We start from the raw sequence: 14,141 nt of genomic DNA, 5'->3' as shown, positions 1-14,141 counted from the left end.
CATGTCTGACTCTTTGTGACTCCATGGACTATTGCCCGCCATGCTCCTCTGTCCAGGGATTTTTCCAGGCAAGAATACTGTAGTGGGTTGCCATTCCCTTCTCCAGGGAATCTTTCCAACCCAGGGGTTGAACCTGTGTCTCCTGTATTGCAGGCAGATTCTTTACCATCTGAACCACCAGGGAAGCCCCTGTAAACCCAGATCTCACTTAAAAATCTAAAGGAGCTTACTGCTTCTCTAAGCAGCAGGTGAGCTGAGTTTGTGGACATGCTGTGGGTGCCTGCCCCTAGGAACATCCCGTCTGTGAAAGCTGAAAGCATCCTGGCTTGGGCAGTGTTTGAAAGCCTGGGCTTCGGAGTCACGGTTTAGGCTCTGTAGCTCTGGCTCATGTAGATCCATAGCCACTTTTTACTCCTTTCACCACAATGATGCATGTGGCTCCTGCCCAGCTCTTTATACTATGTATCGATCTGCCAGGATTATATAGTCACACTGGGTTTTCATTCAGACATTGGACTGAAACATGCTCAGAAGAGGAAGGTGGCTCAGTGGTTCCTGATGGTGATCCAGCAACCACTGCCACTCTCCTTTCCTCATAAAGTTGAGCTCTCAGACAGAGTCTCCCCATCAGCTGTGCGTCACTGCAAAGTGGAAGTGGCCAATCACAGTAACATGAGCTGTAGCTCTGTTTTGTTTCAGCAGTTTGGTTTTGGCCATGGAAAAATGAGGGTTCCTTCCATACTAGTACATGTACCAGCAATCCATGTGGTAGCCCAGATTAGCTGGTATGCTGCTAAGGACCACACTGAATTTTCCATGTGGAAGTGGCTTCCAGGAATAGGTGTAAAACTAGGGAAGAGTATATTCTGTGTAGTAGGTAGCAAGGACATGTTTAGTGCTTTGGTAGAAAGTAATCTTTTGGTTCCTTGCCTGTTTGTTCTTGATGGTTTGATATTACAGCATGTCAGGCATTCCAGGACAAATTTGTCTAATTAGGCAGACTGTCTGAGTCTGATTCTCCCTGAACTTGGGGAACATATGTCCTCATAGACTATGCAGGAGAAAACTGTTTCTGTATTTCTCTCATATTCTTGCTTGGAATCTAACATTGACTTGCTTTGAGAAGAAAAACCTAGTCTTCTAATGAGCCTCCATATGACACCCCAGAGACATCCAGAGAACAGTAAGGGATTGCTTCAGTGTAACCTGCTAAATGCCAGGGATTATACCTTGCCTCGTTAACCATAAAAACTGAAGGGAAGTCTTTTCTTTTTCTACCTCGTAAACTAATGGAGGGCTCTTTTCTGCATAGAAGACCCTATCCTGTCTCTGAATGGTTTCACTTATCTTCATGGAGAGATGGCATATGGGTTGTTCTTTATATGGTGTGGTTGATTCCCATATGTTAATATGCAGCAAAAGTGCTTTATGTAGGGTTCTTATTTCCTCATATAGAATATTAAAAAAGTGTCTATTCAGGGGTTGAGACTTAATAAAATTAATACTTTTTATTGCATTATCAGCTTCCCTGGTGGCTCAGATGGCTGAGCCATCTAAGTGGCTTCCCTGGTGGCTCCTGCCTGCAATACGGGAGACGAGGGTTCGATCCCTGGATCTGGAAGATCCCCTGGAGAAGGAAATGGCGTCCCACTCCAGTATTCTTGTCTGGGAAATCCAATGGACAGAGGAGCCTGGCAGACTATATAGTCCATAGGGTCACAGAGAGTCAGACACGACTGAACGACTTCACTTTAAAACTTAATTGCATTATCAAGGATATTCTTAAGTGAAACTGTATTAAAAACAAAACAAAACTGAGAGTGCATGGCTGTGGTGAATACAATGATTGCTCATATAATTTGTTGCCACTGCCTTGATTTGTATAAGTCACCAGTAGTTTCATTCATCTCTCATTGCTTTTGTACCACCAGTGCAAATGTTAATTCTGTGAAAAAGATAAGTAGCATCTTAGTATTATTACACAAATAGTTTTGATCTCACAAACCCTGGAATAGGGCCTCAGGAGCCCTCAGTGTTCAAAGACCCCACTTTAAGAACTGCTGCCCACATCTGTAATCTCCTGTCATCTTTGACTTGGTGGATGTGGTGACCAGAGGCTAAAGCAGGGTCTTCCTGATGAAGACCCAGAATTGGGGCAGAGCACAGAAGAAAGTAGAAGAGACCGTGAAATGAGAGTGAGGTAGGTAGGAGCAGCGGATAAACTTCAGGCATTTGCCTATTTGTGGACTGAGGTCTTTGATCTAGCAAGCAAAGAGTCGTCGTCTTCGAGGCCTCTGAGTTCTTAGCACATCTTTGTTTGATTTAATTTGATTTGTTGTGACTCATGCAAGAGGATAGCATGGGTTGGCGTCTGCCTCCTAAGCAGGTCCCAAGGTCTGTGGTGGGCACGTCGCAGGATTGACACAGCTCCTGCCACGTGCTGTTGCTGTGGTTCAGTGAACATGTGGTGACCTCTGGACGTGTGTCATTGTGCCCCTCTCGTTCCCCCCGCCCACCTCACTTGACCAAACTGTGTATATGTTCAAAGAGCAAAGTTGAGAGGGAAAATGAGTGGGATAAAGCATAGAGTTAGACTTTTCTCTACTATTGAGGGACCTAACTGGCAAGTTGTCTCACAAATGACTAGAGGCCTTTGCCGTTTGCCATTTTTAAAAAACCCATCATTTTAAACAACTGGAAGGTATTTTGGTTTTCCTGTGGGAATAGAAGCCTTGAAAGAATCCGTATCATTACTGATGACCAAGAGATGTGAGTCTTGCAAGTGAAACCAGAGAATTTCAAGTCCGACCTTAGAAATATTCCTGAAAGATGTCATTGATGAGGAATTGTATGGTGGAGCCTCACTCTCTAGAATTTAATGAAGGCCATCTTTTTTTTAAGAGGAACGATAAAAATGCATTTCTCATTTAAGGTGTGGTGTGTCAACAAGTCGTCCTCTGGGGATTTTACTAGCCCTTTGCTTCTATGTTAGGATTCTTTGTTCAGTACTGCAACATATGTGCATGGGAAGTGAAACAGTCATCTGGATGCTTTGTCTGCCTGGTGCCAAACATCTGGGTATTTGGAAACATCTGGAAAAGTGACTGAAGTTTTCACGAGGGTGTTCAGCATTATATGGATGAAACCTCTGGTTCATAATCAGACATCTGCCAGCCCAAGGTTGATTATAAATGTTTCATTAATTTATGAGGAAGGAAGTTTGGGTCAATTGTAGAATACACTGTTGTTTGGCTTTCATTCGTTTTTCCTGCAGTGGGGTGATATTGGGTTGTTTCATTTCAGAACGTTTCAGTCTGATGAACATTTCCGCTTTTAAATCCCAAGGAGAGGGGAGAGCCAGCAGCAGGTCAGAGTGGTCGGCTGCTGTCACGGCAGCCGTTAGGTGTCTGTGTTTGAAATGTCTGGTCACCTCAGGGAAGAGATACTAGACGCTCACAACCACAGAACACCCCAGAAAAGTGGTTTTGTTGGGTCACCATGGTGTCAGTAATCATGCTCTCAACAGAGAGTAAGAGATGCTTTCTCCTAGGTCTAACCAGGCATTAACTGTTTACTTCATGTGACCCCGAGAAGAAAACGAAACTTTTGTTCCTGGGCAGGCCCTGTCTGAGAGGGGTAGTCTAACTGTCATAGTAGCCTGTGCTTTTAAAACAGTGCCTTTCTGTGGGGAGCCCTGCAGATCACAGGGGCCTATTGTGAGAAGAGAAAAAGAAAGCATTGAGGCAGGCACCAGGCAACAGAGCAAGGTGGAAACACTTAAGCGAGAGGCCTTTAATTTTTATCCAAGTAACCTAGAAGCATGTTTTATACCCACCTCGTAAGTCAGGCCGCAGTCTGGCTGTAGACTTGGCGTGGTTCCCTGGGAGCTCTTGCTGGGGGAAACCAAAGATAGTCTCTGACCTTGAGGGGGACGCAGAGATGGCTGAAGGCTGGCAGTCTGTTGTTCATTGCAACATCTGGCTAGTGAGATAATATTCTTCATTCCAAAGCTTTTGTAAAACTATCTTTTCTCCACGATTAGCTTTTAGGGAAATCACCCCCTAAACTCTGCCCACCCTTAGAGATGCTTTAAGCCTCTGCCTCTTTTGCATCCAGGGCCTCTGGTTTATCTAAATGATCTGGGACATGCTTCAGAAATGTCCTGCACAGATGTTGGAGGACAGGGTTAAGTTGTTTTTTGGCAGGGGCTATGCTTTTGCTTCAAAGGTGAAATGGATCTGGCTTGTCTCGGGTGTGGCCATTTGTGTCTGGTCAGGGCAGGATTTATCCACTTCATAAGCAGAGTGAGCCAGATGCCATGAGATGGTGCTTTGGCCTTCAAGCTTGGTACTTGGGGGCCTGCAGAGCTGAGAGCGTCTCTCTAAAGTTGGTTTGTGTAGAGTTTCCAGGCCAGTCAGCTTGGGAATATCATGTTCTATGGCCATGGCTAGATTAGTTTTAGAGCTTCAAGATACTGAGTGGGAGAATTTTTTTTCCAACTTTTATTAGCAATGAAAACTTTCAATGAAACATTTTCCCCCTGGAATAAATCTTACCAGGCAACACAGTATAATACAGAATTAATAAACGAGGATGGAAGTCCCGGGAACTTCACTTGTGCTCTCTTCCTGTCCCTGACGGGCCCATCCCTGGGTGCGTTCCCCTCGCGCTGCCGGTTGTCTGTGTGCTCGATGGTGTCCAGCTCTTTTGAGAGCCCATGGAGGTAGCCCACCAGGCTCCTCTGTTCATGGGATTTTCCAGGCAGGCATACTAGAGTCCGCCATTTCCTCCTCCAGGGGATCTTCCTGACCCAGGGATTGAACCTGTGTCTCCTGCATTGGCAGGTGGATTCTTTACCACTGAGCCATCCGGGAAGCCCAAAGTGGGAGATGCATCCCTGGGTGGGCATCACTGTAACCTTTCATGCTTCCTAAAAAAAGGATTTGACAACCAACAATATAATCTAACGCTCTTAAAACAATGGATGTGATAAACCAAATTCCAGGGAGGATCATGGAATTGTCCAGGCTCATGGTAGCTTAGAAATGGTACTGACTTATAACCTAGGTTTTATGGTCTGACTCTTTGCGACCCCGTGGACTGTAGCCTACCAGGCTCCTCTGTCCATGGAATTTTCTAGGCAAGAGTACTGAAGTGGGTTGCCATGTCTTTCTCCAGCGGATGTCCCGACCAGACTCCAGGGATCAAACCCGGGTCTCCCGCATTGCAGGCAGATGATTTACCATCTGAGCCACCAGGAAAGCCCTGTTTAATACTCCACAGACCTATTTCTCGTGTCCTATCACCCTCACCAGTGCTAGAGCTGAAAGGTGCAAAGAGGGCTGCTGTGTTAGGCAGGACCCCACAGGGATGGGTAGGTGGTGCCTGTGTTCACAGTCAAGGCTGGGGTTGATCCCAGCCTGAGTGCTTTCTCCTTACACAGTGTTAATCAGGGTCAGTGAATTTATTCACATGGGACTGATTTATAAATAACTTATACATGAAGATGCCTCTTAAGTATACAGCAGAGTATGTGCTTTTCCAGAGTGTATACTGTTTTTCTGCCTTGTTGACTTCTTATCTGGCAGCCCTGGCTGTAGAAGTCTAATTCCTGATGGAATAGGCTTCTTTCCATCTCTGCTTTCTATGCCTGTGTCTCTTAAATTCACTTCCTACCCTCCCTAATCTGGTGGCTGTGTGTTATCGGTGGAAGGTGTCAAAGTTAGTGGGGAAATGAGAAATACCAGTGAATAGAAAAGTCAAGAAATGACAAGTTTCAGTTGTAATAGTACAACTGTTTTACTTGGAAGTTTTCAGATTGTCTGGTCTTTGTTGGCAGATGGAAGTTATATGCAGCAGTTTATAATGTGCAATAATATATACATGCAAACATGCGCCTGGCTGTCCTGTACATTTTGATGAAGCCCTTGAGAGCATCCTCATGAAGGCTGTTGTAGATTTGGAAAATAACTGGGGATCAGTGTTTCGTTCCTTTCATCCTCACCAGTTTTCTAAGTGAGGCCAGTTTCAAAGGAGAGAAGAGGCATGTTTAGCCACGATGATCTTATTTGAACCAAGTTTGCGGGGGTGGTCCAGATGTGAGCTGTAGGAGCTACGACAACTTTCCTTTGATGTGGAACACGACTTTTACCAACCTTCCCCAAACATGTCTTCCCATTTCCTGTGGGATTGTAGTATACTCTGATTTAATGATTGCTAAAGTAACATAGAAACAAATGTGAATCTGGTTTGCACGCTTCCTTTTATTTCCAGCAGGAACGAAGGGGTCCTCTAGAATCCTTTCTGTTCCTGTGGAACATGTCAGAAAGTACCACCCTGAATTCATTAGCTGAGATTGACAGCAGAGCAGTGTAGCTAAACCTTTACAGAGAGTGACTTGGTGGGGCTGATAAGAGGAGCCCTTCTAGTTCTTACAGTGGGTGAGGAGAGTGGTCAATCTTTCATGGTTTCTCCAAGCTGGCATCTATGTTGACAATGTGTCGTTTGGTGCAGTTGGATCCTTTGCACCCAGTTCCAAGGAGCTGTAAGTTGGAAGACATTTAAGTCTATTATTTTTAAAGATTAAAGGTATTTAATACGTTTGTTTCATAACACATGTTCTCAGCATGGATTTGTCTGTTGACAGAATGAGGAATTTCTAAAGAAAGGCATATAATCAAGGCTTCTCTTAATATCTATTTCAGTCCAGTCTACCAGTCTAGTACAATGACTTTTCAGATCTTTATTCAGCTGAAAGTTAATATAATATTTCTTGTTCTGAAGTTGATCCCATATCTTTTTATTAACAATCTGAGTAGCTTTGCTGCCCACATGTGCTTTCCTCAGCTGTGTAAAATCCACTTTCTAAATGCCCTGGACACAATCTGATTATTTGGGAGTTGGCCTATTATTCATTGTATCCATGCAGGGACAGTGGGCCAATCCCTGCTTCATTCCTGTGATACCCAGTTATAGTAATTGTGTTTCTTTTATGTGTAGTTAAATTGGAAGTTGAATGAGTTGTGGAGTTAATGATGTAGCTGTCCAGTTTACAATTGGGAGTAAAAAAGAGTGAAAGTGAAGTCGCTCAGTCGTGTCCGACTCTTTGCGACCCCAAGGACTGTAGCCTACCAGGCTCCTCTGTCCATGGGATTTTCCAGGTAATAGTACTGGAGTGGATTGCCATTTCCTTCTCTAGGGGATCTTCCTGACCCAGGGATCAAACCCGGGTCTCCCACATTGTAGACAGATGCTTAACCGTCTGAGCCACCAAAAAAGGATGAGGCTTTAATCACCTGCTCTAATACTGGATAAGCCAGTGGTTCCCAATTGCTGGTCCAACAGTTATGAGTCCTTTTTAAAGACACAGATTCCTAGTTCAGTCCATGGAGATTCTCATTCAGTGTGTCCTGGTGTAGACCCTAGGAATCATCCATTTTCAGAAATTCCATGGGAGATTGTGGTGCATGGATAATTGAGTGCATGCCCGATGTAATGATTGTGCTTCTTAATGATAACATTTTCCATCTCTGTTGGTGGCCTCAGATGATTCTGAAATGCTTTTTCTATCATCTTAAATGGAATATATTTATCTGAACATTCTGGGCTGTGTGAGAGCAGGAACATCAGGCTGGCAGTTGGAAACCTGGTTCTTGCCTCGGTGTGGATGTTTTATCAAGCTGGAGATATTTGGTCTGTTTAGGTGTCAGTCTCATTCACAAATTGAGGGCAGCAGGTTCCCCAAGGTACTTTCCAGATTTCTGACATTCTTTGATTTGGAAGATTTTGCCCTCCTAGGAATTGTCTTCATCATCACTCTTCACTGAAGTTGCTGCCTCTCCTGGTTCAGTGAGTGCTGAGCTGCTCAACAGAGCATTGATCACACCTGCTTCTCAGGAAAGCTGGCAGGTGTCCCCACATCCTGAACCACCTTTCTTCCTTTCTTCTGTCACTGCATGTTACTGAGTCCAAGTTTGCTCTGCTCACCACACGATAGGCTAATGAATCCAAGAGATGAGGCATTGCAGCAAGGAATACGACTTTATTCAGAAAGCCGGCTGACCAAGAAGATGGCAGACTAATGTCTCAGCATAACCAACTTGTTGGGGTCTGGATGCCAGGTTCTTTTATGGATCAGAGATGGGGAGGGAGGTGAGCAAACAAAGTAAACAGCCATTAATCTTGAGGGTATCTCCTAGAATGGCAGCCTCAGGCAGGGGGATGTGTTAGTTCCTTCCTTCCTCCCATCTACAGGTGGACAGGGTTCTGAACAAAGGCACTTTAACAGTCAGGCAGAAAGGCAGGATTCTCTAAGGCAGGCCATTGTGTATGGTTATAACAAAAGCAATGGAGACCAAGTCAAAGAAATAGTTCCAGCGTGGAGTCAGAGTGGACTTCTCCCTGCAACATATCCACCTCCCAAAACAGATGAAAGTAAACTGTCCTGCTGGGAAGCAGGTTCTTATGTTGAGGTTTCTCTTAATGAAAATTCAAGTTGTAAGGCTGACTTTTTCTATACCAAGTCTTGCAAGTTTTTACCAACTGGGCTTTCTTTGCAGGCTAGGAACACTTGTGTCTTTGAGCACAGGATGTGACTGATGTCCTGGTCTAGGGAGCTGATCCTGCACTTCCATATCCCCTTCAATAAGCCTTAGTTTCCCAGAACTTGTGGCATATGCTCTAGAGAGTCTGGTGGGCCCCAGGGCAGAATGTGACTTCTTTTAAATCTCTGGTTCTCAGCCTTTGGAGAGCATCAGAATGGTCTGTAGTACTTTTCAAATGTACCCACCCAAGTCACGCCAGCCTTGCCTGGGCCTCCTGACGCGGGCTTTCTAGGGTGGGAATGGACACACATGTATGTCTTTTAAAGGTTTCACTTTAAACTCTCCCTTCTGGAGCCTGCTTCTCTTCATTCTGACCCAGCCCATGCACTGTTCCTCTGTCTTCTGTAATTATTTTTTGTTAAAGTGGGTGTAGATAAATGGGGAGTTATCATTGGAATATAGTAAACTGTGGTCTAGTCTATTGAGAAAATTAACTCACTATGAGAATAGAAGTTTTTCAGAGGGGAGGGAGTCTACTGAGTGTTCCTAGCACACAGTTAAGGCACAGGAACCACTAGTAAAGATTAACCCTTGTCCCTGTTTACAGAGGTCTGAAAGGTTCTTGTTTTATTGTAAAACATCATGGAGAGCAATAGTAGATCATTCACTGTTTCATTAAGAATATTTTAACATAATATCTTGTTTATCCTCTTTTCAGTGCAATTCAGCAAATATTGAGAATTTACAACATTCTTAGCACTGTTCTAGATGCTGAGGATAGAGTAGGGAGCACAACATAAAATTCCTGCCTTCACTGGACACACTCTTCACCAAAGTGTGTGTGTGTGGGTGTGGGTGTGTGTGTGTACATGTGTCAAATTTAACATGACAGAATTAAATGGGTGCATTATAGCATTATGAAATGTCATTTTAGGAGAAATCTTTAGGATTGGCCTGATTATTTCTAAGATCACAAAGGGAATCAGAAAACTAAGCATGTGAAACCTGAATTAAATTCACAAAATATTAATACCAAAGACTGTCTTACTGTCAACAAGGAACCCATGGGTGTTCAGGTTGTGATTTTCTGAAAGTGTAAGGAAATAAACTAGTGGATTTAGTACTTTGCTCCAAAAACAAAAAGGCAGACAAAGACACTGAAAGAGTTAAAGCTCATCTTTTGATTTTGGGCACAAGTCTCTGGGTTGTTGTCATTTGGTACAAATCTTTCTTTGACTGTGTTTTTAGCTCCATGTTTTTAATTCCCTGTATATGTAGAATACCTTGGGACTTTGGAGTTCACAGTATTTTATCTGCTTATTTCACCTGTTCAGCAGAAGCATTCATTTGAGCTGAATGCATGTATTTCAGGCCTCTGGAGTGCTGCTTCGCAAATGACTGCAAAATTCTGTCCTCATCTTGAAGGAATTAGATAGCTTCCCAAAATTTTATGTTATAGTTTATGCTTAAAATTATTATGACAGAAATAAAACCAATATTGTAAAGAAATCATCAATCAATTAAAAATAAATAAAAATAATTATTAGGCATGTTAGACATGATATACACATTTTGAATCTGCTTCTCAATGAATTTAAATACAAAATTATGAAAAATATGTTAGCATGTCTGTTTCAAAAGCACTTTTGTAAAAAGGAAAAGTGTGGTCATTTTTTTAAAAACCATAACCAACATTCTGGGATTGTGAATGCCAGCTAAAAAGATGGGTGCAACAAAAAAAGTGACCAGTGAAAGAAGAGCACATTTGGTTTGGATTTTAAGCCATGAAGAGAACATGTAAGAGAAACGGAGGATGAGCTTTGGTGCTGGCTCATGTTGCTGCTTGTGCATTAAAACAGGAGAGAAGTAAATAGCGTGTGAGAGGGGGGGATAAAATAGATGTTCTGGAAATAATTATTAGTGCTAAAATTTCTGCATCTGATTTCGGAGTGCTCACGTTTGGAATTTCACATGCACAATGATAATGTGTGTTTCAGGTTTGTGGAGAAAAACAACGCTTTGAGAAGCTGATGGAACATTTCAGGAATGAGGACAATAACATAGATTTTATGGTGAGTTATTTCAGTACTACATTCAATAAAGCCAACTCAGATTTAGCAGTTATTTCTTAAATCCACTTACATTTATATATTATATATATGTATGTATTATAATGTTACAAAGGATAGGAAACAGTTTTATACGCTATAGATTCAAATTTGACTTGCTGTCTTCATCCGTATTTGACCTTTATGGCATTTCTCTCCAGGTTTTTTTTTTTTTTTCTATCATAAAGGCCAAAAGTATTTATTGGTTACAGTGCTTTTGTTGACCCTTGAACAATGCAGGGGCTTGGGGGCTCCAACTCTCCCCACAGTGGGAAAACCTCTTGTTAACTTACAGTGGTTATGTGGTTACTCTGGTTACGTGGTTTCACATCTGCAGGTTCAATCAACTGTGGGTCACGTAGTACCTAGTCTTCGTTATTGAAAAAAATTTGACCTGCACAGTTCAAACGCATCTTGTTCAAGAATCAACTGTGTTTATAGCATAAAGGGGGAAGCCATGCATTTGTGAAAAGAAAGTTAACAGTTGGCGCAAATGCCTGCAGGAGCCAGCTTGAGCAGTCAATGGTGGTGATGGTTTAGTCACTAAGTTATGTCCGACTCTTGTGACCCCATGGACTGTAGCCCACCAGGCTCCTCTGTCCATGGGATTTTCCAGGCAAGAATACTGCAGTGGATTGCCATTTCCTTCTCCATGGGATTTTCCCCACCCAGGGATTGAACCCAGGTCTCCTGCCCTGCAGGGAGAGTCTTTACCGACTGAGCTACCAGGGAAGCCCTGAGAAGTCAATAGTGCTGCATAAGAATCCTTAAAGTAGAAACTAGGAGTGTTGGACCATTGTGCCTTTTGCAGACCCCATCCAGTGGCCTTCTCCAGACTGCTCTCCAAGACTGAAGTGCTTTGATTTGTAGGCCTGGTAGTATATATCCCCAAATGAACACACAGCAGTGATTTTGTGTTTTCCTCCCTTGATTACCAGCTCTAGTAATTCTTCGAGGGTGCAATGGTATTGCACCTCTCCTTAGCGGGGTAAATCGCTTGTAAGAACATGTGATTCAGCATCATAACTGTCTTCCTCAGGGACAAAAAGCAAAAGATTCTGAGCACCTCTGAATCTGTGTACCTAAGTCTTAATCCTGGACTGAAAGTAGACTCCACTGTAGAGGATTTCCAGAGCCAGGTTACCCCCGAGTATACCCAGGTCTGCTTTCTTTGACCCAGTCTATTTGACCTCAGGATCTTCTGGACCCCAGGAGTTCCTTTACTGGGGCTTAATTTCCTAGATCCTGTCTAGCCTGGAGCAGATAGCCTGTTCACTTCTTCTGTTGTCAAGTTTTCCAAAACCTGTGCTTACGATGCTAGGCGGTTTTCATTTGAATTGCTTCAGTGGTTATAAAACATGGACTGTAGTTTTGTAGATTTCTAACCCTTTTTATCTGAAAGATGTTTTCTGGGTCCTCAAATTTCATATGCATCCTAATCCTTGGCCCTTTCCCAAAACAGTATTGGTTGAAGTCTTTTATAGAGGTTTTCTGCTCCATAAAGCATATGTATATATACTTTTAAAAAAGGTAAAAAAATAAATTTGAAACAAGGAATACTTTTACATTGACTTTTTAAGTTCTTGTTTGGATTTTTGTTGGAGTGTTTAAGGCCCTGGTGACAAAAATGTAAAGAAGCCGTGCCCTTGCTCACATGACCAGGTTCTTTCCTCTGCCTTCGTAGGAGGAATTTGTTCATTCCTTTAGAGTTGAGGTTGCCAACTGGAAGCTCCAGGCTGAAGTCAGCATACATACAGACTTGTGAGTTTAGTCTGACAGTGATGTCCTTCCATTAAAAGTATTGGAAATTGGGCCTAAAAATACAGATTTGTAGATTTTCTTGAGACTTAATAAGTTCTGGTAATGTGTGGTCCCTGTTCTTACAGAGTATAAGCTGCTGGTGCCAAGTAGTCCCTATTCCTTAAGTCTGAAGGCAACCGTGCCAGTTTGTCATGGTCCACACCATTCCTTACTGTATTACACATGACCCACTTCACTCATTTATCATACATACCAGGTCCCTCTGCCATTTGAGTTTCTACTGAGATTATAAATGGTGTTAAGCCCTTTAGAACACCTGCACTGTTGACAAATGAGAGCGTATTTCCTGTCGGTTCATTTATGCATGTATATATATGCATTAGGAGTCTTATTTAGATGCTGCTAGTATATCAGTACTGTGTGCTCAATTCATGTGCCATCTAGCAAAGAGTTGCCTCTTAGGCATATCATAACACTCAACAGATCATTTAGACCTGCTTTCAGAAGAGTAACAGAAAAATGCCAAAATCCGGCCATATTTTTTTTCCAGATAATAGGCTTTTCATAAACTGTCTTGGGAATGCAATTAAGTTGCCAAACCTCCCAAACAACATATTCCCTTAAAACATAATATAAATGCTTCAGATGTTGCACAAGACCTTTCTAAGTATTTTTTGGTGGGCGAAAGAAAACAAAAGTGACAAAATTAGCACTTGAAGTAATTTTTTGTAGTAAATCACAACAGAGTCCTGTGTAACCTAGAGAGCCGACACGTCTTCCACAGATACCCAGTGGATAACATATACTCAAAGAAGAATCTAACTTGATAAACAATACTTGAAACAAGGTAAAGGAAGAAGGGCTTGGGGAAGAGAGGAAGGGTGAAGCAGTTTGCAGAGTAAATGTGAATCTGGATCCCACTGTCACACCTCCTTTCTAGTCTCTGGGTGGTTATAGAGGGAGAGCATCAGAGAGAGATTTTCCCCGTAAATAAACTGACTGTCCCTACCTAAAAATAAAATAGCTACGTTAAACTCTGTTTCTGTTGTTTACTAAACTGGGGACAGGTTTTCTCTGTGGCAGTTCAGAGCCACTGATGCAGTTGTGGGAAGAAAGTAGCAAATCCAAGACTTTTATGGAATAGAAACTTGTTAGTTGTTTTAAATGGAAAAATGAATCAGAAGTTCTGTTGCTCTTTTGTTGGTGTGGTGGGTTCCCCAGTACAGTTTTAGAAGAGATTACCTTGTGATTGCATATGATTTAAATGTTCTTCATTGTAATAATTGTCCCTTTTTTACAGTGTACCTGTAATAACTTAGGTTGTTCTATATGCCTATAAGACTTTTTAAAAATACCTTTACTGAGATGTAACTGGGCCTTACTTGGTGGCTTGGAAGGTAAAAAATCTGCTGCAGTGCAGAAGACCTGGGTTTGACCCCTGAGTCAGGAAGATTCCCTGGAGAAGGGAATGGTAACCCACCCCAGTATTCTTGCTTGGGTAATCCATGGACAGAGGAGCCTGGCGGGCTACAGTCCATGAGGTTGCAAAGAGTTGGACACAACTGAGATATAACTAACATACCATCCAAGTTACACATCTGAAGTGTGCAGTTCAGTGTATTTTTAGTATATTCCTAGGGTTGTACCATCATGACTGCAATCTAAAGTAGGACATTTTGTTGCCCCGCAAAGAATTTCTGTTACAACTAGTGGTTATTTTTCCCACCCC

The 14,141-nt window shown here is 42.6% G+C and overlaps 1 protein-coding gene across 8 annotated transcripts in view; it reads left to right on the top strand.

Annotated features, from left to right (window-relative positions):
* The window catches only part of FMNL2 (formin like 2), a 333,723-nt gene that overhangs the window by 285,381 nt on the left and 34,201 nt on the right, over positions 1–14,141 (top strand). For all 8 annotated transcript variants that reach the window (XM_025261362.3, XM_025261316.3, XM_025261340.3 and 5 more), the window contains one exon: positions 10,541–10,615. In XM_025261362.3, coding sequence (XP_025117147.2) covers positions 10,541–10,615 — 75 coding nt within the window. The remainder of the gene's footprint in view (positions 1–10,540; positions 10,616–14,141) is intronic.

This window comes from Bubalus bubalis, chromosome 2 (genome assembly GCF_019923935.1).
Source record: "Bubalus bubalis isolate 160015118507 breed Murrah chromosome 2, NDDB_SH_1, whole genome shotgun sequence".
Classification (NCBI taxonomy): domain Eukaryota; kingdom Metazoa; phylum Chordata; class Mammalia; order Artiodactyla; family Bovidae; genus Bubalus; species Bubalus bubalis.
The sequence above is the reverse complement of the archived record's forward strand: the minus strand, read 5'-3'. Positions and strand labels throughout refer to the sequence as shown.